Source organism: Gobio gobio (genome assembly GCF_949357685.1).
Source record: "Gobio gobio genome assembly, chromosome: 22".
Lineage (NCBI taxonomy): Eukaryota > Metazoa > Chordata > Actinopteri > Cypriniformes > Gobionidae > Gobio > Gobio gobio.
The window spans coordinates 43,573,355-43,594,187 of NC_137118.1; the positions used below are offsets into that span (position 1 = coordinate 43,573,355).

The 20,833-nt window shown below is 38.1% G+C and overlaps 2 protein-coding genes across 3 annotated transcripts in view; one reads left to right on the forward strand and one right to left on the reverse strand.

Moving 5' to 3' along the window:
• The window catches only part of ykt6 (YKT6 v-SNARE homolog), a 14,287-nt gene extending 12,201 nt beyond the window's left edge, over window positions 1-2,086 (forward strand). For both annotated transcript variants that reach the window (XM_079805113.1, XM_079805112.1), the window contains exons 6-9: window positions 809-913; window positions 1,035-1,100; window positions 1,175-1,276; window positions 1,389-2,086. In XM_079805113.1, the coding sequence (XP_079661239.1) occupies window positions 809-913; window positions 1,035-1,100; window positions 1,175-1,276; window positions 1,389-1,424 (309 nt within the window). In that variant the 3' untranslated portion in view covers window positions 1,425-2,086. The remainder of the gene's footprint in view (window positions 1-808; window positions 914-1,034; window positions 1,101-1,174; window positions 1,277-1,388) is intronic.
• Window positions 2,087-5,609: 3,523 nt separating this feature from the next.
• Window positions 5,610-20,819, reverse strand: ddx56 (DEAD (Asp-Glu-Ala-Asp) box helicase 56). Its single transcript, XM_079805100.1, has 14 exons — window positions 20,746-20,819; window positions 19,919-20,080; window positions 19,672-19,826; window positions 14,548-14,718; window positions 12,592-12,682; window positions 12,271-12,512; window positions 10,752-10,895; window positions 10,550-10,663; window positions 8,933-9,027; window positions 8,584-8,654; window positions 8,410-8,499; window positions 8,218-8,323; window positions 8,041-8,132; window positions 5,610-5,895 (listed from the first exon to the last, which is right to left on the reverse strand). Exons 1-14 carry the CDS (start codon window positions 20,800-20,802, stop codon window positions 5,812-5,814), a joined length of 1,674 nt encoding a protein of 557 aa, XP_079661226.1. The 5' UTR covers window positions 20,803-20,819; the 3' UTR covers window positions 5,610-5,811.
• Window positions 20,820-20,833: the final 14 nt, after the last annotated feature.

A 20,833-nucleotide genomic window follows, 5' to 3' on the forward strand; every position in this document is an offset into this window, starting at 1 on the left:
CTGTCTTTGTTCTCTCTTGTCTAAGAACTTTACTATTTAGTTATTATTAGTATAAAAATGTAAATGTCAATTTTATATTAGATAAAACTTAAAGGCACAATATGTAAGATTTTTGGATGAAAATATTCAACAACCACTAGAAAAATTGTATATATTTTATTGACTTGTGTCCTTACATTATCCCAAATGTTTCCAAGAATGTTTAAATCCAAAGAAATAAGCAATTTTAACCAGGACACGGACTGTGTCTGTGCGTCGCCTATTAATCACGTCATAACCACGTTACCATCGATTTCTGTTTTTTGTAGAAACCATGGAAACACCAAAGACGCTTTAATATATTACATGTTTTATTAGCCAAGATTACTGTTTGATTACTGCGAGTACCATGTTTTACCATGATTAATCTCTAATCTCGTTGAGCTCCACAACACTCGGCCCTGCTCTTCTTAATACTATAGCTCTGTTTGAGCTATACAGTAGAGCATGGCGCTAGCAACGCCAAGGTCATGGGTTCGATTCCCAGGGAAAGCAAGAACTGACAAAATGTAAAATGTGTACCTTGAATGCAATATAAGTCGCTTTGGATAAAAGCGTCTGCCAAATGTATAAATGTAAATGTACTACTCCCATGAATCCACGCTCACTCTCGCCGTCATCAAGGTACGCCTTTGTTTTGAATAGGCGACCTCTAGTGGCGAAAAACTACATATTGTGCCTTTAAAATAATATTAAAAAAATGAACTGAGATTTTTGCTGATTAGGCATCACCATTGTCTCTCTGGACCGGGTTTGTGTTTGTCTGTAGGTGCTGGATGAGTTCTCCAGGCAGGTGAACAGTATAGACTGGCCTTCTGGATCCCCGACGACCGTTCAGTACACGGCCCTGGACAGCCATCTGGCTAGATACCAGGTGGAACAATCATGAACAACATAATGAAACTGCCATTAAGGGCACTTCATTAGTAAACACAACACATTTTATTACATCTAACAGTTTTATTGAGTTTTTAAGTTTATTTCCTGTTCTGCAGAATCCGCGTGAGGCTGACGCCATGACCAAAGTCCAAGCGGAACTGGACGAAACCAAAATTATTTTGGTGAGCAAATCATTGAATGTTTTTTTATTTTTTAATGCATTGGCATTTGTATTTAATTGAATGTGTTTCTCCAGCACAACACGATGGAGTCGCTGCTGGAGAGAGGAGAGAAACTGGATGATTTAGTTCAGAAATCTGAGCATCTTGGAAACCAATCAAAAGCCTTTTATAAAACGGTCAGTCCTTTACATGCACATTAAACACAGCGACTGGTCCTGAGGACATGCAGTTTATTGCGTGTTTAATCTAAAGAGCTGATGTTGATGTCACTGTTTTTGTATGTTCTAGGCACGCAAGCAGAACTCGTGCTGTGAGGTCATGTGATCGCGATGAAGAATCTGATTGGACTGGACTCTTCGGCCACCTCTCCTCTCTGATTTTCTATTTTCTCCCCTCTCTTTCTCTCTGTCCTGGTGTGGGCTGGTGCTTTGATCATGCAGCAGTCATAGCGAATACATGAGAGAAACGATCCAACGGTATAGGCTCAGAGGGGGCTGATTTCCCATGATGCACCACACTTACTCTGCCATCGGTTTTCATGTTGTGTGAGAACTTGGTTTTCTTCAGCGGTTCCTCAGGGTCTGGCACAAGCTCAAAACGGATACGGATAAAAGCATAGAGGGGCTCCAGTCAAACGTCCCCGCTGTGCCTTACTTTTAGACACAAGTGTGTTTATCAGACTGTTCGTTTAGCCTTATCGATGGAGAACATGTGAGTGAAAATGCTGCAATCTCTATATTTAGACCCATTATTCGGCTTTGGCAGTTTTGAAGCGCCTTGTAGAGTGAACATGTAGCGTGAATTCTTTTTTAAATGTGACAGCGGTAAACAGTGTGTTAAATATCGATGTGTTCATAAGGTTTGGATTCTCAATCCTCGATATTGTGCACCCCATGAGTGACTGACCAAATTGTTTCAACATCTGTTTGTGTACAATTCTAATACTTTTTTCTCTCTTGAAAATGTAAATAAATAACTGAATCATATTGGCTTTGGGTCCCTGCTTATTGCAATTTGGTTTTTAATAACGTCACTGCACATACGAAACATTCCTGCAATATTTTCATTTGATTATAAATAAACCAGCATGTATTGTGATGTTTGAGAGTGATAATAAAGCCTTAAAGTGTGGTTTCCTGTGAAATCAGCCCCCTTGATCCTCGTGCGACGTTAAACGCAGTTGTGAGTGTAAATCTGTGCTGTGTTAGTGATTGTGTTTGGTCACATGACTCTCGCTGGACCTCTCAAATGCTGTATCCAATCTAATGATGCTTTGCTGCTAACAGCCAGAAGGCTCCTGTTTTAAATTTAATGTGCTTTTTTTCTTGTTGTAAAGCTTAAATATACATGCACAAACGTTTTGGGTAAAACCAGCATTATCTGGGTCAACCTGTCAAGAACATGTCCAGTGGCCGGTTGCATAAACTACATTATTGCATCAACACTGTTCCTAACTTTTTAAAGTCGGATCATAAAATGATAGGATTGGTCTAATAATTAAAAGTAAGACTGATTGGTTAACTGCTAGTTGGGTCAAACTAGTTCTTAAAGGGTTAGTTCACCCAAAAATGAAAATTTGTCCCATGATTTACTCACCCTCGAGCCATCCTAGGTGTATATGACATTCTTCTTTCAGATGAAATTTTAGCCTAAAAAAAAAGTGCTCCGCACGGCTCCGGGGGGTTAATAAAGGCCTTCTGAAGCGAATCAATGCGTTTGTGTAAGAAAAATATCCATATTTAAAGGAAAATAGGCTCATTTTCCAACTCCCCTAGAGTTAAACAGTTGAGTTTTACCGTTTTTGAATCCATTCAGCCGATCTCCAGGTCTGGCGGTAGCACTTTTAGCATAGCTTAGCATACATCATTGAATCTGATTAGACCGTTAGCATCTCGCTCAAAAATGACCAAAGAGTTTCGATATTTTTCCTATTTAAAACTTGACTCTTCTGTAGTTACATCGTGTACTAAGACCGACGGAAAATGAAAAGTTGCGATTTTCTTGGCCGATATGGCTAGGAACTATACTCTCATTCCTGCATAATAATCAAGGAACTCTGCTGCTGTACCATGAGTGCAGTGGCGCAATGATATTACATCACTACGCAGGAATGAGAGTATAGTTCCTAGCCATATCGGTCTAGAAAATCACAACTTTTCATTTTCCGTCGGTCTTAGTACACAATGGAACTGTAGAAGAGTCAAGTTTTAAATAGGAAAAATATCGAAACTCTTTGGTCATTTTTGAGCGAGATGCTAACGGTCTAATCAGATTCAATTATCTATGCTAAGCTATGCTAAAAGTGCTACCGCCAGACCCTGAGATCGGCTGAATGGATTTGAAAATGGTAAAACTCAACTGTTTAACTCTAGGGTAGTCGGAAAATGAGTCTATTTTCAAAATAAGTGGAGTGTTCCTTTAACACGTTATAAAGTCAAATATCAAGCATCCGAAAGACCGCCTTCCGTATTCAATTTACGGAAAAAGTTGAACGCCTCTCGCAGTTCAAAATGCTACATCCGACGTCATTGTCGCACCAGTTACGCTTTTCTCGTATTACTTTTTGAGCTTAAATAAATACAACTCAAATTGTATTCGTCTGAAAGATGAATGTCATATACACCTTAGATGGCTTGAGGGTGAGTAAATCATGGGCTAATTTTCATTTTTTTGATGAACTATCCCTTTAAGACACAAGGTACGTCCTAACTTGTGCATTTAAGCACTATTCTATGCCGTTAAAGCGAGTGGTGTGTAGAAAAAGTGGACTTTAAATACCCGGATGATGCTTTTAAAGAGATAGTTCACCCAAAAATGAAAATTCTGTTATCATTTACTCACCCTTAAGTTTTTCCAATCCCCTATGAGTTTCTTTGTTCTGCTGAACACAAAAAAAGATATTTTGAAGAATGTTTTCTAACAAAGCAGAGAGAGCAACCATTGACTACCATAGTATTTTTTTCCCTACTATGGTGGTCAATGGTTGCTCTCTCTGCTTTGTTACAAACATTCTTCAAAATATCTTTTGTGTTCAGCAGAACAAAGAAACTCATAGGGGTTTGCAACAACTTGAGGGTGAGTAAATGATAAAAAATTTCATTTTTGGGTGAACTATCCCTTTAATTAACCGCAAAAACCAAGTGTTGGACACTTCGTGCCCTCAACTGTTGTAGCGGAGGGGGAGTGGCTTTCAAACCCTGATGTTGAATGACAAAATAACCTTATAAAATTCACTACATTATTGAGTACATAATGCACAAGTTCATAGTCATTTGGGCCACAACTAGTCTTAACATAGTGGCTAAGTTTATGCAACTGGTCCTAAGTCTTATTTCACCACAAAATCAGAAGACAAAATAATTGTATTTTATTTATTTATTAAATTTTGGACCAATAATATTTTCATTTTGACAACTAAGCACAAATTTCCCTGAATTTTCTTTATCATAAGGTAAAGTTTTTTTTTGTACTGCCTATATATATATATATATCTTATTATTTAGACAGTTATGCATATTGGAAATTAAATGGGAAAATAATGAGAACTACTTCATTGTGATAAAAATGTCTTAAAATGTACTTTTTACTAAGCAAAACTGAATTTTCTTTGACTTTTTGTGGTGAAATATAACCTCATTCACTCATATTGTTCAGTAGAGATATATATATATATATATATATATATATATATATGTATATGCTGTACCAGCTGGCACTAGAGGGAAGTTTTGTATGAACTGGAGAATCTCCACACCCTTAAACTCCTCATCACTCTGACATGTTCAAACACTAATGTTGTGGTTTTTATACGTCAGTAGAGGTGGATTGAAATGTCTTGCCTCATGGAGTGTCGTGTCGATATAAACATTTGTTCTGTGTTTGCTTTTGAATGGTTGAGGTGTTTCAGCACAGGAAACATGACAGTGTTATATTCACATCTAAATGAGTGTGTGCTTATATCTGCCCTCAGCAATGTTCAAGTTACACTTCACGTGTACCACTAACTAACTAACCAATTGGTGAAATAGTGCAAGACCTTTTGAGGTGCCTTTTTCTGGTAATTGCCAAATCATTGCTGGCTCATTTTAGAAGAACCGAGTGTTTAGTGATGTTTCAAGTAATGGTTCCCCTTCACATACTCATGAATTGTAGTAACATGTTGACTAATAAATATTTGGCATTAATAAAACATGCCTTTCATCAGTTTTTAACCAGTAACTAGTCTTTTGTGTTCTTGTGATCAAATGAGCAGTTGATGTGGACATTCAATTACTGCAGAATCCATTTGATAAAGATATAAAAGCATTAGTAAAAGGTTTATATTAGCTGACTAACGTAGAACATGAAAATCCCAAAATCAAAAGAAAAAAATATTAGCTTATTTTGAGGACCTCATGACATTTTCTCCCTGAATTCTTATAAGAATTAAAATTGTTGATGCATTCTTTTGACGACAGTTGTTTGGATTTTTTTTGTTAATTACCTGAGCGATTTGAAGGAGATCTAAATGAGGCTCTGAACCTTTATAATCAAAACCAGAACACGAGACACTTTATGAAGTAGAGCGTAAGTATTAATGAAACACAATATTACATGTTCAAAATTCAAAACATGCAGCGAGACAGGATGATAGTCACAGTTCACTGCATGTTTACAAAGTGTCCAGACAATTCCTCAACATCCCAATCCAATCCCAGAGTCTCTGAAGCGGTTAGGTTTTCCCATCCTTCTTTTCTCCGCGCTTCTTCCTTGTGTAGCGAAAGCTCTTCAGTGGATTTCTGCCTCTAGAATGCCTCTGCAAATGCAACAAAAGTAGGAAAGTATTGATTCAGAGCACCAATGGAGGATCTGCTTTTATGCACAATTCAAGTCCTATCAAGGACCCTACTCTAGTTAACCAATATGCCATTATTATATCTAGGGCTGCCTCCTAATAGTCAACCAAATGTTAGCCATTGAGAAGAGACTTAGTCGACCAAATTTTAATTAGTTGGTTGGTCGAAAAAAACGTAATGTATTCATTGACCTTATGATTTGAACTGCGAGTAGTAGACTAAAGTTAGCCACTGGACATGGCTGCTCACTCTAATGTCAACCTAGATAAATTATCGCTATTATTAGACGCATATCCAAGTGTTCATGTGGAGCTTGGAAGATAAATTAGCTTCGCTCTCTGGAAAGCTTTTCTAATATTAACACGGGTCCTAAAGCTCTTGCCTGATGATCATAACCCTTCTTTTTCCAGTGATATTCCTTTGAGTATTTCTCTTTTATAATGTCTCTCAGCCATTTCTCTTTCTACAGTCTTTCTTCAAATCTCACTCTCACTCTCTCTCTCCTTCCCCATCATGAGTGGACACGCCCCCTACTGCTGATTGGCTCACTCTCTCTCCTCCCCATCATGAGTGGACACGCCCCCTACTGCTGATTGGCTCACTCTCTCTCTCCTCCCCCATCATGAGTGGACACGCCCCTTACTGCTGATTGGCTCACTCTCTCTCCTCCCCCATCATGAGTGGACACGCCCCCTACTGCTGATTGGCTCACTCTCCTCCCCGTCATGAGTGGACACACCCCCTACTGCTGATTGGCTCACTCTCCTCCCCCATCATGAGTGGACACGCCCCCTACTGCTGATTGGCTCACTCTCCTCCCCGTCATGAGTGGACACACCCCCTACTGCTGATTGGCTCACTCTCCTCCCCGTCATGAGTGGACACACCCCCTACTGCTGATTGGCTCTCTCTCCTCCCCATCATGAGTGGACACACCCCTTACTGCTGATTGGCTCACTCTCTCTCTCCTCCCCCATCATGAGTGGACACGCCCCTTACTGCTGATTGGCTCACTCTCTCTCCTCCCCCATCATGAGTGGACACGCCCCTTACTGCTGATTGGCTCACTCTCTCTCCTCCCCCATCATGAGTGGACACGCCCCTTACTGCTGATTGGCTCACTCTCTCCTCCCCCATCATGAGTGGACACGCCCCTTACTGCTGATTGGCTCACTCTCCTCCCCGTCATGAGTGGACACACCCCCTACTGCTGATTGGCTCTCTCTCCTCCCCATCATGAGTGGACACACCCCTTACTGCTGATTGGCTCACTCTCTCTCTCCTCCCCCATCATGAGTGGACACGCCCCTTACTGCTGATTGGCTCACTCTCTCTCCTCCCCCATCATGAGTGGACACGCCCCCTACTGCTGATTGGCTCACTCTCTCTCCTCCCCCATCATGAGTGGACACGCCCCTTACTGCTGATTGGCTCACTCTCTCCTCCCCCATCATGAGTGGACACACCCCTTACTGCTGATTGACTCACTCTCTCTCCTCCCCCATCATGAGTGGACACGCCCCTTATTGCTGATTGGCTCACTCTCTCCTTCCTCATGAGTGGACACGCCCCTTACTGCTGATTGGCTCACTCTCTCCTCCCCCATCATGAGTGGACACGCCCCTTATTGCTGATTGGCTCACTCTCTCCTTCCTCATGAGTGGACACGCCCCTTACTGCTGATTGCCTCACTCACTGATTGGCTACAAGTGTTTTGTGGTCTGATCCACTTTCAACAAAGTTTCTCAGAAATCACTTACTGCACTTTTAACCAACACATTCATAATCATTACATTTGCCCGTGTGCTACGGCAAGTTTTATGCTTAATTTATATTTTAAAGGCTGATTATTATGGTTTAGTGTTTCTCTGTAATGCAGAACAAAGTTAGGAATGTTACACATAATATTCTTACTCAGCCCTTAAACACAAACCATTTTCCGAGGTCACCCCAGAAAATACAAGTAATTAAATTAATATTATAAGCATGCGACTAGTGGATTGAATCCCAATTATATCAGTATGAAATTAATATGTACATGTATGTAGTGTGTGTTATATTGAGATTTTAAAGTGTTAAAGTAAATGAACGATTAGTATTCCCACCTTAAAGCTGCTCAGCATCACGCCACTTGTTCTAAACTTCCTTCTCTTCCGTTGGTGCAGAGGATTGACCAGACTTTTCAGAGCAGCTGGGACTGCAACGGACATGAAAAATGTGTTTGAGATCCATTTGTCTGTGTGTCCAATATACAAATCAATCAAAAGGTGATCGATCCTTACTCAGATAATCGGGCACGTTCTTCATGTGAGGTTTGATGACGGCGGGATGAAGGTCTTTATCGTGTCGGAGCAGCTGCAGGTCTCTGGGATTGTCTTCAAAGTACGTCTGTCAGATAAAGGAAATGAGTTACTACGGTCAATCAATATTAGAGATGAACTGGTTAAAGTGAGCCGTGTTTAAAGAGCACAAACCTTGAGTTTCTCTGAATTGAGCAGCTCTTGTTTGATCTCCTTCAGTCTGGCCTCCTTCACCGCCTGCTTTGTGACTGATCTCATGGCATCCTGGGTAAATTATAGCATGCAAGAGACTTCAGGCGAACCAAACCACAAATACAGCTTCAGTACTAGAAGAGGACACAAACATACCCGACATCTGTATCTGAATCCCTCGATTTCCTCCATTTTGAACCCGTAAGGCTTCAAAACACACTCTGTGTCTGAAAACAGAGGAGGAATACATTTGCCGGTGAAAAAACATGCAAGTGTTCTTTTCTTCATATCCGCAACATTTGCATACAATTTAAATAAAAATAATAATAATACAATAATTATTTAAGAAATGTAAAGGGGTGATATTCTACACAATACCAGGATTCTATTCATAATAATTTTTTAATGCAGGTTTAATATTATGTTTTTAGCAGCAAAAGCAGGCATAATTTAGTTTTCCGTGACCATTTTACAATATATATCCTCTGAGGCCTGTGACCTTTACCTCCAGAAAGAGCGTTTTCAACCTCTGTGAGAATTGGGAGTTCTGTATGAGATATGAAGGACAGCGCAGAGCCGGGATTATCCGCACGAGCCGTTCTAAAGGGAAGCAGGGAAAATCAGGATTCATTCGTATTATTGTGAACTAAATCTAAATGTTAAATATCGCTAAAATAAAATGAAATATAAATATAAGATGGAAAAACTACTATAAACAAAATACTTAAACGAAAATTAGAAATAGCAACTAAATGAAATAAAATAAGTTTGTTGAAGTACTAAAATTTAATATAAATGAATGCTTAACAATTAAAAAATTGCATAAAATTACTAATACTGAAAATACAAAAATAAGTAAATCATTATTACTACATTTAAAATTATTAAAATAATTTTTGTAAATTTAAATATAGCTGAAATAAATTAAAATATAAATATTAGATGAAAAACTACAAATCTTAAACGGAAATTTTAAATGGCAACTAAATTAAATAAAATACGTTTGTTGAAATACAAAAAATTCTAAAGCGGAAATAAATATAAATGAATGCTCAGCAAAATAAAAAAAATAAAGACTATAAAAGTTAGAAAAGCACATAAATTTGCTAAAACTGAATATAAAATATAAAAATAAATCAGTATTATTGTTAACAAACTATTAGAAATATCTTCGGTAATTAAAATAAAGCTGAAACAAAATAAAATATAAATATTAGACGAAAAACTAAAAATCTTAAAGAGAAATTTTAAATCGCAGCTAAATTAATTTATATTTATTTCAGTTTTAGAAATTTTAGTATTTCAAAACTTATATTTGTAATGCTAAACAGAATAAAAGGACAAATTTACTAAAACTTAAATTATAAAATTAAATCAGTATTATTGTTAATTAAAACTAAATTGAAATCTATTAAAATAATTTTTGCCATTTTAAATAAAGCTGAAATAAAAAAAAATATTAGATGAAAAACTAAAAATCTTAAACAAAAATTTAAATACAAAAAAATTCTAAAGTGGAAATATAAAATAAAAAATAAATAAATAAAGACTATAAAAATTAGAAAAGCACATCAATTTGCCAAAACTGAATGTAAAATATAAAAATAAATCATTATTATTGTTAACAAACTATTAGAAATATATTCGGTAATTAAAATGAAGTTGAAACATAATAAAATATAAATATTAGACGAAAAACTAAAAATCTTAAAGAGAAATTTTAAATCGCAGCTAAATTATTTCAGTCTTAGAAATTTTAGTATTTCAAAACTTATTTTATGTAATGCTAAACAGAATAAAAGGACAAATTTACTAAAACTATTTAATAAAAATAAATCAGTATTATCGTTAATTCAAACTAAATTTAAATCTATTCAAATAATTTTCGCCATTTTAAGTAAAGCTGAAATAAATAATAATATTAGATGAAAAACTAAAAATCTTAAACAAAAATGAATAATAGCAACAATTAAATAAATTAAGTTTACGTTGAAGTACTAAAATTTCTAAAACTGAAAATATATAAATATATCAGAATTATAGTTAACTAAAATTAAAACAATAAAATAAAATCATTTTCGTTAATTTAAATAAAGTTATCAGATAATACTCATCAGTGTACCTGCCGACGCGGTGAATGTAGGACTCAACTGAAGTGGGAAAATCAAAGTTGATCACATTAGACACGTTGTGAAAGTCAATCCCTCTGGAAACGCCATATTCCTTGTCTTTGCCTCTGGGAGGTCAAAACAAAAGTCAGTACAAATGTTTAAAGCTAAAACCATTTCCATATTTCATACGTTTCATATGCAGGGAACTCATACTTTCCACTTTTCCCAGAGTTCTTTTTCTTCTTTCCTTTCTCCGGTGTTTTCTCGGAACTTCCAGCGAGATTCTCTAGTCCTTGTTCATCTGTGGCGATGATGTAATTGTAGAAGCCTTGATTAAACTGAGCGATAATGTGACACCTGATAAAACAACCCAAATAAACACTGATTTAAGTACATCCAATACTACATGAAAACAGCATTACACGCGTTTAACATCTGCAATGTGACACATTTGAGTTAAACAATATTCACAATAGGGCTGCACGATTAATCGAAATCGAACCGCAATCGCGGCTCTGTCTGAAAGACTGCGAGTTTAAGTCGCTTATAACGTGCGTTTGAAAAAGCAACACGCGTCTAACGTTAGTAATGCGAAGCGTTAGCAACAAACCTGTTGTCTCACAAAATACAACGTTTAATAACATGTTTTAACTCACTTCATAACGTCAGTCGAGCTGATGTGGCTTATCACAGAATGTCAATCAGCACTGCATACTTTATTATTATGAAAGTACCCGAGAAGGCTTGAAGAACTCAATACACCATATCTTGTCGCAGAAGTATTATCTGTATGTTTAATCAGTCAAAGCGTTTCTATCTTCGTTTTGTTCAGCCTACAGCGGGAGCTTCACATTAGGGATTTCCTGAAAACTAACGATTACTTCTCTAACGCAAATGTGGAGTTTCTGCTCGAGGGCGCCCTCTGGCCTCCAGTATGAATTAAACTTTTGGGTAGAAAATATGAAAAATAATACTTCTAAATAAATGTATATGACAATCCATATGTTTTTCTTCAATGTACAGGAGTTTTAATTCCCACAGTGGATGCATAAGAGGCTCATATTTCATATTAAAAACATAGACTTTAAGAAATTAATATCACAGATAAAAATATATTTTTTAATAATAATATATATATTTTTTTTTACAATAAATCCATAGACCTTTCTAAGGATTATTAGTCTTAGGGTGTCTGCATATTAACAGGTAACCCATAATTTTTTAGTTTTCTATAAAATATAAATATTATTATACTGTTATATTTGTTCTTAAATACTCTATTTAAATGTTTTAATAATGAATGTTATTGTAATAGTAATATTTCTTATATTTATTTAGCAATAATAATTATTATTAGTCATATTAATATATAAACACAAAATGTTATATACACACTTTTCATTTGTAAAAATAATAATAATAAATCGCATTTTAAATCGCAATTAGATATTTTCCCCAAATCGTGCAGCCTTAATTCACAACATAATAACAACTATAGATATTGCTGGTTAATATTAATTTCCTCCAACCTCATGGCATTGGTTACATCAGAAAGAAGTATTATGAAAGGAAATATTTATAAAAACTAACATTTCCTTTTCTTCAGAATAATGTGCACTGATGTTCATAATACCAAGGCTCTTTCACACTGAATGCGAAACTTTGAAAAATTGATTGCCTTCAGTAAATTTACGCCTGCATGATTTCTATTTCAAGTCTCTTCACTTCTTACCTGGAGTGAACCGGCAATTCCGAGTTCAGGACACAAGCAGGGATGCTGAACTGCTCCAAAAACAGTTTGAGCCGGTAACAGCGTTCCACATCGCCGACGAATATGAGCGACTTCCCTCGAACCAGGCCGAGCTTCAGGAGGGTGTAGATGAGCAGGAACTTATCCTCTTCTTCACATCTGACGCTGTACTGCTGGAGCTGAGAGCTGTCGGGCAGCTGGGAGCCCTGGAGCTTCAGCGTCACCTACAGCAGGTGGAGGAAAACCGTCAGATCCAGCCCGCACACACACAAGCTGCTAACGCTTCTCTCATTCTGCACTCACTGGATTGTGGAGGACGAGCTCTTTCAGGGCCTGAACGTCATCATTCAGCGTGGCCGACATGAGGAAGGCCTGGTAGATCTTGGGTAAGTGACTGCAGGCGTGAACAGAGACAAATGCTAGATGTACCTTAAAAAAGTTAATTGTGCTTGCATATACAAAACTTGCCGGGCACAATCATGGGTCGTGTTTTATTTATCATCTGAAATGTGCTACATTTAATTTATGTTTGTTTTATACTTATGTTTTTTCATTCCTGTTCTGAATCCTGTTAAATTTAAAGGGGTACTTCAGCGCTGGGAAGATGAATGTGTATTTAAACTGGGTCATTTACGTAGATAGAATTTTGGTGCCTTCTAGACCGAGAAAATACAGAAAATGTATTTTTGTCTCATGTGGATGAAAGACAACAACTCCCAGAATGCACTTGCTTCGCTGCCCTACGAGGCCACTCCTAAAGCCACGGCTATTGGTTATCACTTGTCCACCGCGGCACCGCCCCAACATCGTTTTGATTTTCATAGTAATAGAATAATTTCGTTCAGTTAGAGAATAAACACTACAATTAAAAACTGAACGTGTCTTTTCAATAAAGTGTGAGTGAGCCGAACGAAAGTCACGTCACAGACGCAGCAGGAGTCAGATTTCCTTCATCACGAGAGTGAAGAGCTGAGCAGAGCTGAGGTAAGCGCGGCTGTCATACACAACGCGTGTCCAGTCTGGCGCGTTTTCAGATCAAGCCTATGGAAGCTTAACTTTCATAGGAATTCATTGAAAATTTGAAACACTCACTTTTCTCTGCACCGCTCTGTTATTAATGCCCGAGCCTAGCGGCCGTGCGCATTTACATTCTGTGAGTGAGATCCTCCCCTGTGGGTGGGTTGATAACATGCAGAACAAGCTCCTGTATTCTCTAGCCTCTGGCCAAAAAATACTCCAATGCACAAAATGACGGTATTTGCGTCATCTGAGGATTTTTTTCCAGAAATAAAATGCATAATTCTCTCGCATCAGGGGGATATGAGGGGGGAAAGTACCATAATTCAAATATACTACGGGGTTTCTACTGATACAAAGCTTAATACTAAATCACTGAAGTAACCCTTTAAAGGATTTGTTATGGAGTGAGAGAAACTAAAATTCATGTTTACGAAGTTTATAATGTTTGCAAACAAGATATTTTACATTACTTTTTGAAAGTAATAAAAAAAAACTTTTTTCTCTCTCAACAATGCAATTTTGACCCAGTCCGCTATTTTTCTGGAAAACATGGTTTTGCAAATGAATATAGCTAACAAGACAGACTTTTCACACCTGCAAGTAATGGTAACGCACCTGGTATTAAGATGCGTTTTGGTCGATTGGGTCACAAGTAGAAGAGGAACACATTCCCGTTTACACCGGGCGTTTTAATCCGTCTCTTTTGTCCATTTTCAATCACTTCTGTCCTGATTTCTTTGAGGGGAGGGTCTATGGGTGGATAATGTATGGGCTTTTTTAGATCTTCCCATCTAATGGACAAAATAAGCTTGCGGAGACGACGGAAAAACACAGAGCATCAGCTTTAGTTTCTGCTCTGACAGCCGTGAGACCAGCCGAGCGCTGTGAGTGTGTGTTAGAAATCAGGAATGGTGAGAGAACATTGTGCTTGGTACATTTTTCACCTTTAAACCAAACTTGGGTCTCCAGCCGTCAAAGTTGAAATACCGTCTGGCTAGAGCGTTTCCCATAATGTTCACCCGTTAGGTCAGTAGACGGTCTTTAGTGGCTGTTCGTGTGCATTCTGTCACATGAGCGTTTACACAATGAAAGCAATCTGGTCAAATCCGTTTCTGACTCCTTCTGGAAGTGGTCGAAAGTACACCAGTATTTAGCGCCCTCCACTTGTGATCCGATCGACCAAAACGCATCTTAATACCAGGTGTAAACAGGGCAAAGCTGTTTTAATCAAACACGTACCACAACAGGCTTTTAAGGTCTGCTTCAAACCCAAACGAGAAGAGAAGATCAGCCTCGTCGATGACCAGCATCTCTAATGAAGAGTGCAGCTGCAGGTTCTGGGCGTTAATGTGAGCCTGAACACGGGACGGCGTGCTGACCACAATATCCGGCTTCTCCATTAAAATAGGCCTGTGAAAGACAAAGAATTGTAAATGTTTCTTGGAATCAATAATATTTCATTGCACTTAGAATTAGTGATGCACCGATCATGATTTTACATGGCCGATTCCGATAGCGATTTTTTTTCAAGAAAACTGGCCGATTCCGATTTAAAAAAAAAAAAAAATTTATACAATAAAAAAACAAAAGTATACATGAACAAGATGTTTATTTGGTATTTAACAGGCTAAATTGGCTTTTGGCTAATGAAAACAAGTCCGCAATCTGAAATTAACGGGAAATTGAATTGGAAATTAAAAGGCTGAAAGGTGAAATTAAAGGCAACAACTGCATATTCTGCAATACAAACAAAGATGTTACTTAAATTAGCATTTGTTTTTAAATTCAGAGTAAAGAAAAAAAGTCTTTACCAGTGAAATTAAATAAAACCAAAGTACATAAATGTTAAATCAAATAATGTTTAGTGCAACGAATAAAAACTAAGATGCTACAGCAGGTGCTTTTTAAATCAAATTAAGTCTATGTAATTTTAAGGTAAAATAAAAATGATCATCCTATAGGCTACAGAACTGATAGCATTTCATTTCAAAAGTGCATGCATGTTCTTCTTAAGGCTACAAAAAGAAGTATTTAGGCTTTGTCACAAGTAGTGATGCACCGAAATGAAAATTCTGGGCCGAAACCGATACCGAAAATTTAGGATGCACTTGGCCGAAAACCGAAACTGAAGCCGAAAATGGCTTTTTAAAAACGTATACTAATATATATATATATATATATATACATAGCTTGAATTTAATGGATCTGAAATTGACACTTTTATTAAGTTACATAACAAAACCTAAAATATTTTTTTCACAATAAATATAAATAATAATACCAAATAATATTATTCTTCAAGTTTTATGTTCCATCAAATAAAATAGTTTTTTAACAGTTTTGCAAAAAGATATCCACAATTATCTGAATAACTGCACAGAAAATCACAGAATGGTTCTCATTAAGAACATGAGATTCTGCACTGAATAGTCTGTCTGTGCACTGTTTGTGCTGGTGCTTGGGGCAGATAAATACCTGCATGCAATCCGCGCAAGCAATGGAAACCGGCCTTCGTTCGCGCGCCAGTAGTCAAGGGGATTGTCGCTTCTGGCAATAGGGCTCGGGCGCTGCGTTGCATTCTGGGACGTGGCGGCCATGTTGATGGCCTCGCGAATGTAAACATACAGAAAATCGAACGAGGAGAAGCAGAGTTGGGAGAAAGAAAAACTATGTTAAAATCCCGAAAAGGATGTGGAATTTACCGGGATACGTTAAATAGGGAAGCCAGGGACCGGTATATGGACAAAATTGGAACTATTAACGGTTTGGATTCATATGAAATTTGCAGTTCACAAATGGATGGGTTCAGGAGCTGCAGACCATGAAGCCTATGTAACGTTAACCTTTTACCTTGAAGCATTCTGCACCGTTCTGTGTTCTCAGGTTGCACTACTTGCAAATAAACACTGAAAAATATCTGATTGTGTGACACTTCTTGCTTTTGCACATTATACTGATTTAAGTATATTTATTGTGAAGATTGTGGGTATGGATGCAACAGACACTTATGGCTGTATTTAATGCACATTTATTTCAGCGCAACGCTAGGGCTCATGTTTGTCAGAGCACAACATACAGACACAATCTTATAGAGGAATGTCATGTCTTCGTCCTTGCTTGGCAACACCATGTGAATCGTTACTTTATCTGACAAAATAGTGTACTTGTTGCGGACGGTTCCAATCACCCTTTACACGTGAATTCGGAGGTGGGCATTTTTCTTGTGATCTCATATCTTGCATCAGCTGACAGCGTCCTTTAGTGAAAGCCGACGACTCTTTGTTACCTCGGATACTTGGTTTCCGTGGTTGCGCCTCCAAGCAGGAAAGCGGTGGAAAGTTAATCAATTTTCGATGCCAAATTAATCAAATTAAGACACACGACTGAGAGGGAGTACGTCTATAAACAGTGCGTAGTAATCCGAGTAGAAGTAAAGGAGGCCATCAACATGGCCGCCACGCCAAGTAATGACGTCAGACGCCCGAGCCCTATAGGCAGTTCAGCTGAATACGTCTCTATTTGCTCTCATACCGCTGTCATGCTTAATCTTTGATAGGCAGACGCGTCGTGTCATAACAGCTCGACCGCGAGTGAAACTTAATAGCACAGCAGTGAGCGCGGCGAGTATAAACTCCTCGTCCGTTTGGGGAGGAGCGCGCGCAGTCAGCGGAGGCTCGCGCTGCGGAGCCAGGCGAAAGAATAAACAAGGCTTTAAGCGCTTACGCACGGATGGGAGGGGCGGGTGACATTCATTTTCGGTTTACATTTTCGGCTTTTTTTTTTTTTCGGCCCGAAACCGATAATGCCATTTTCGGCCGAACATTTTCGGCGGCCGAAATTTTGTCACAAGTTAGTCTGTTTCGTTCTCATCCGATCCAACACGTGAGAAGCTGAGCTGAACAAACGCCCACTATCTGCGCTTGTGCAGGGCGGAGAGGTAAGCTCGCGCAACTTCAGCTCGCACAGGAAAGCTTCATTCCCTTCAGCGGATCTCGTCTCTTCCCTCAGTTCTCCAGTTTCCGTTTGTAACACACAAGTGACATGTTCGTGAATGATTGCAATATAGGCGTATGTGCACGCGGGCGCACTTCCGGAAAAATTGGCAGAAAAATACAAAGAAAACCGGTTCCGGTTTTTGGCCGGTCAACTGGTGCATCCCTACTTAGAATGAGAATCAATAAACATTTTCCTGAATGAACATGATTAACTTGGTGCTATTATGCTTTTTACATATTCATCTTTCTTTAGTGTGCAATGTTGCTGTTTGAGCAAGAAACGCCTCCATTGTAGTCTTGAGTTCTTTATATTCCTCATTTAAATAATTAATAACAAAATAAAGGGGCGAGGCCTGGTTGAGTTAGTTAGTAGTGTGTTGAAACTGGTGTTATGGTAAGAGAACGGGACATTTCCCAAACACGCTGCAAGCGCTTCACCAATCACAACACACTGCTCCAGCCGACCAATCAGAGAACAAAACAAAGATCCTAAAATAAAAATATATTAATTATTAAATAAATGCTAATTCAAAATATTATTAATAGATACTACAACAGTATATCAAAAAAATCTCTCAGGCTTCAGAATTTGACTTGAGTTGAAATTAAAGGGATAGTTCACCCAAATTTTTTAATTAGCCCATAATTTACTCACGCTCAAGTCATCCTAGGATAACGGAGTTATATTACAAAAGTCGAGGCTAATCCAAGTTATTATAGTACAGTAATAGTTGCTCTGTTTTTGAAGTCCATAAAAGTGCATCTGCCCATCAAATAACTGCTCCATGCGGCTCTGGGGTGTTAATAAAGGCCTTCTGAAGCGAATAGATGCGTTTGTGTAAGAAAAATATCCATATTTAAAACTTTATAAAGTAAACTTTCGGCCGACTGCCTTCCCTGTTCAATATATGGAACAATTGACCTATCGGTAAGCCCCTCCCCTCGAACGCAGATGAGCCAATAGCAGTTGAGTATCAGTTGCGCTGGGACCGGAACTCGGACATCTTTAGGTGTCCGCGCCATAGAGATGCATTGGAAAATCCGAAGCTCTTATCGGTTTGATGGTGTTTATGCTACAAAAATGCTAAAATGTCATGCCTGAGGTACTGTAACACTGATTCCAGAGATCCTGAGAGGATTTTCTGTTTGTCATACTCTCGTTAAGTTACGATTAAAGTCCCTGCTAACATACAACTGTAATAACTAACTGTTCTCACGTCATGTAACACTGTAGGTCAAAAACACAAAGGTCTACATTTCCGTGCCTCTCCATATTAAACTGGTTATATGTAAATTAATTTAATTTTAGATATGTTTAAGGTCTACATTATCTGTCCTACTAAGGAGGACTCCTATTTTGATGGGTATTATAGTCTCCGGGTAACGAAAGGAAGAGCTCGCACGCAGTTTATTTGTAGATCATACAAAGTTTACCAGTTATTAACTGCACCCTCGAAAAGGCATACGGTCTGTGTATATGTTTGTTTACTGTTATTTTATGAGTGTTTTTGTGTAGTTTGCTGTGTATGTTAATGGTAATGCAACGGAGAGAGATAGTTTGTGAATGAGACGTTAGTGCGCACTTCTTATGCTTTGTTTGTTCAGCTCTTACGATTATTTTTTTGGAGTGAAAAAGGACATAATAAACTTGATAAACCATCAGAAAAGTCTGGCCATCATTCGGACGGGATATACGCTACATTCTGTGTCCAAAAACATCTTGGGATAAGGTTTTCACACTGACAGCTGTCATTGTAAGATATTGCAACTCCGTTTGTTTGTCCGAGTTAGCAACAGTAACTAAGGGGGGCGGGGCTTACCGATAGGTCAATTGTTGACAGTTCCTATGCCGATCAAAAGACTAACGCGACCAGGTCCGCTCATCATGACGTCACGTACGCATCTTGAATTTCACTTTCAACCCTTTTCCACAGAAGGACGAAAGTTTACTTAATAAAGTTTTAAATATGGATATTTTTCTTACATAAACGCATCGATTCGCTTCAGAAGGCCTTTATTAACACCCCAGAGCCGCGTGGAACAGTTATTTGACGGACAGATGCACTTTTTATGGACTTCAAAAACTTGGATTAATGCTTGGATTAGCCTGGACTTTTTTAATATAACTCAGATTTTATTCATCTGAAAGAAGAATGTCATATACACCTAGGATGACTTGAGGGTGAATAAATTTTGGGCTAATTTTAATTTTTGGGTGAACTATCCCTTTAAGAAATTTCAGTCATTTCTGAACTAATACATACAATCCGAGAAAGATATCATCAAATCTTTTAACAAATGTGGTTCCTTATACAGACATCATTTCTTTAGCAGGTATGAGCTGCACTTGATTTGCTGTAGTACTGACTTCTGTGCCGATAGATCCGCCTTCCCAGAGATGTCGGCCACTCGCACGTCCCTGCCGCAGTACGCAGTGAGCTGTCGGATCATGGTCTGGACCTGCTGGCCCAGTTCTTTGGTCGGGACCAGGACTAGAGCTCTAATGGCCTGCTCACGTACAGTCTGCTCACAGCATCGACAACAAAACATTTTCTGTTACATATTTCTGTCATTGAGGCCCAACTTAGAACAAATGTATAAAAGCCACACATCACCTGTTTGGACGTGAGGATCCTTTGGATCAGTGGGAGGGCATAGGCTGCGGTTTTTCCTGATCCGGTTCGAGCTCGGGCCAGCAGATCTTTCCCCTCCAGCGCCAGCGGGATGGCTTTCTCCTGGATGAGGGTGGGCTGAGACCAGCCTAGATCAGCCAGAGCCTGAGAAAAACAACAGCACTAAAGAATGCATCCTCAACATCCCCTAAAGGTGATCTGACCACAAGGGGACTAAATGTGTTATGGAGATCAACATGCAGTGACACAAATCAAGTGAGCACATCTGACAACATCTGAAAAAAATTATATATATATATATATATATATATATATATATATATATATATATATATATATATATATATATATATATATATATATATATATATTATATCTTGATTAATCGCAACTAACATAAAAGTTTGTGATTATACAAGATATGTAATATACAATATATTACATTATATTATATATACAATATAGTATGTGTGTGTACTGTGTATGTATGTATGTGTGTGTGTGTATATATTATCAAAGTTTACTGTACTAACTATAGTATTTCGGAAGGACCTATGGTAACCATATAACTAAATACAGATATACAAGAAAGGCATTTATGGTGAATATGTTGTCACAGAAAGAAATGTTTGCATAGTTCCAATGAGAAATATATATTTTTCTCCATTTCAGAAATGACAGTGCTAATGTTATGCATGTAAATACAGTGTCGAAACAGATTCAAACGGCACAAAACAAACTGTTGATATCCTACTGTCTGATATTTCGAGGTGGACATACTTTATATTGCTAGCACGACTATATTTTACCTTTAATAGCCGATCATCTAAGCCCATCTCATGAAAGAGTAGTCTATCCTCCTCCATCTTCAACACGTGTGTTTGCGCACAGACAGAC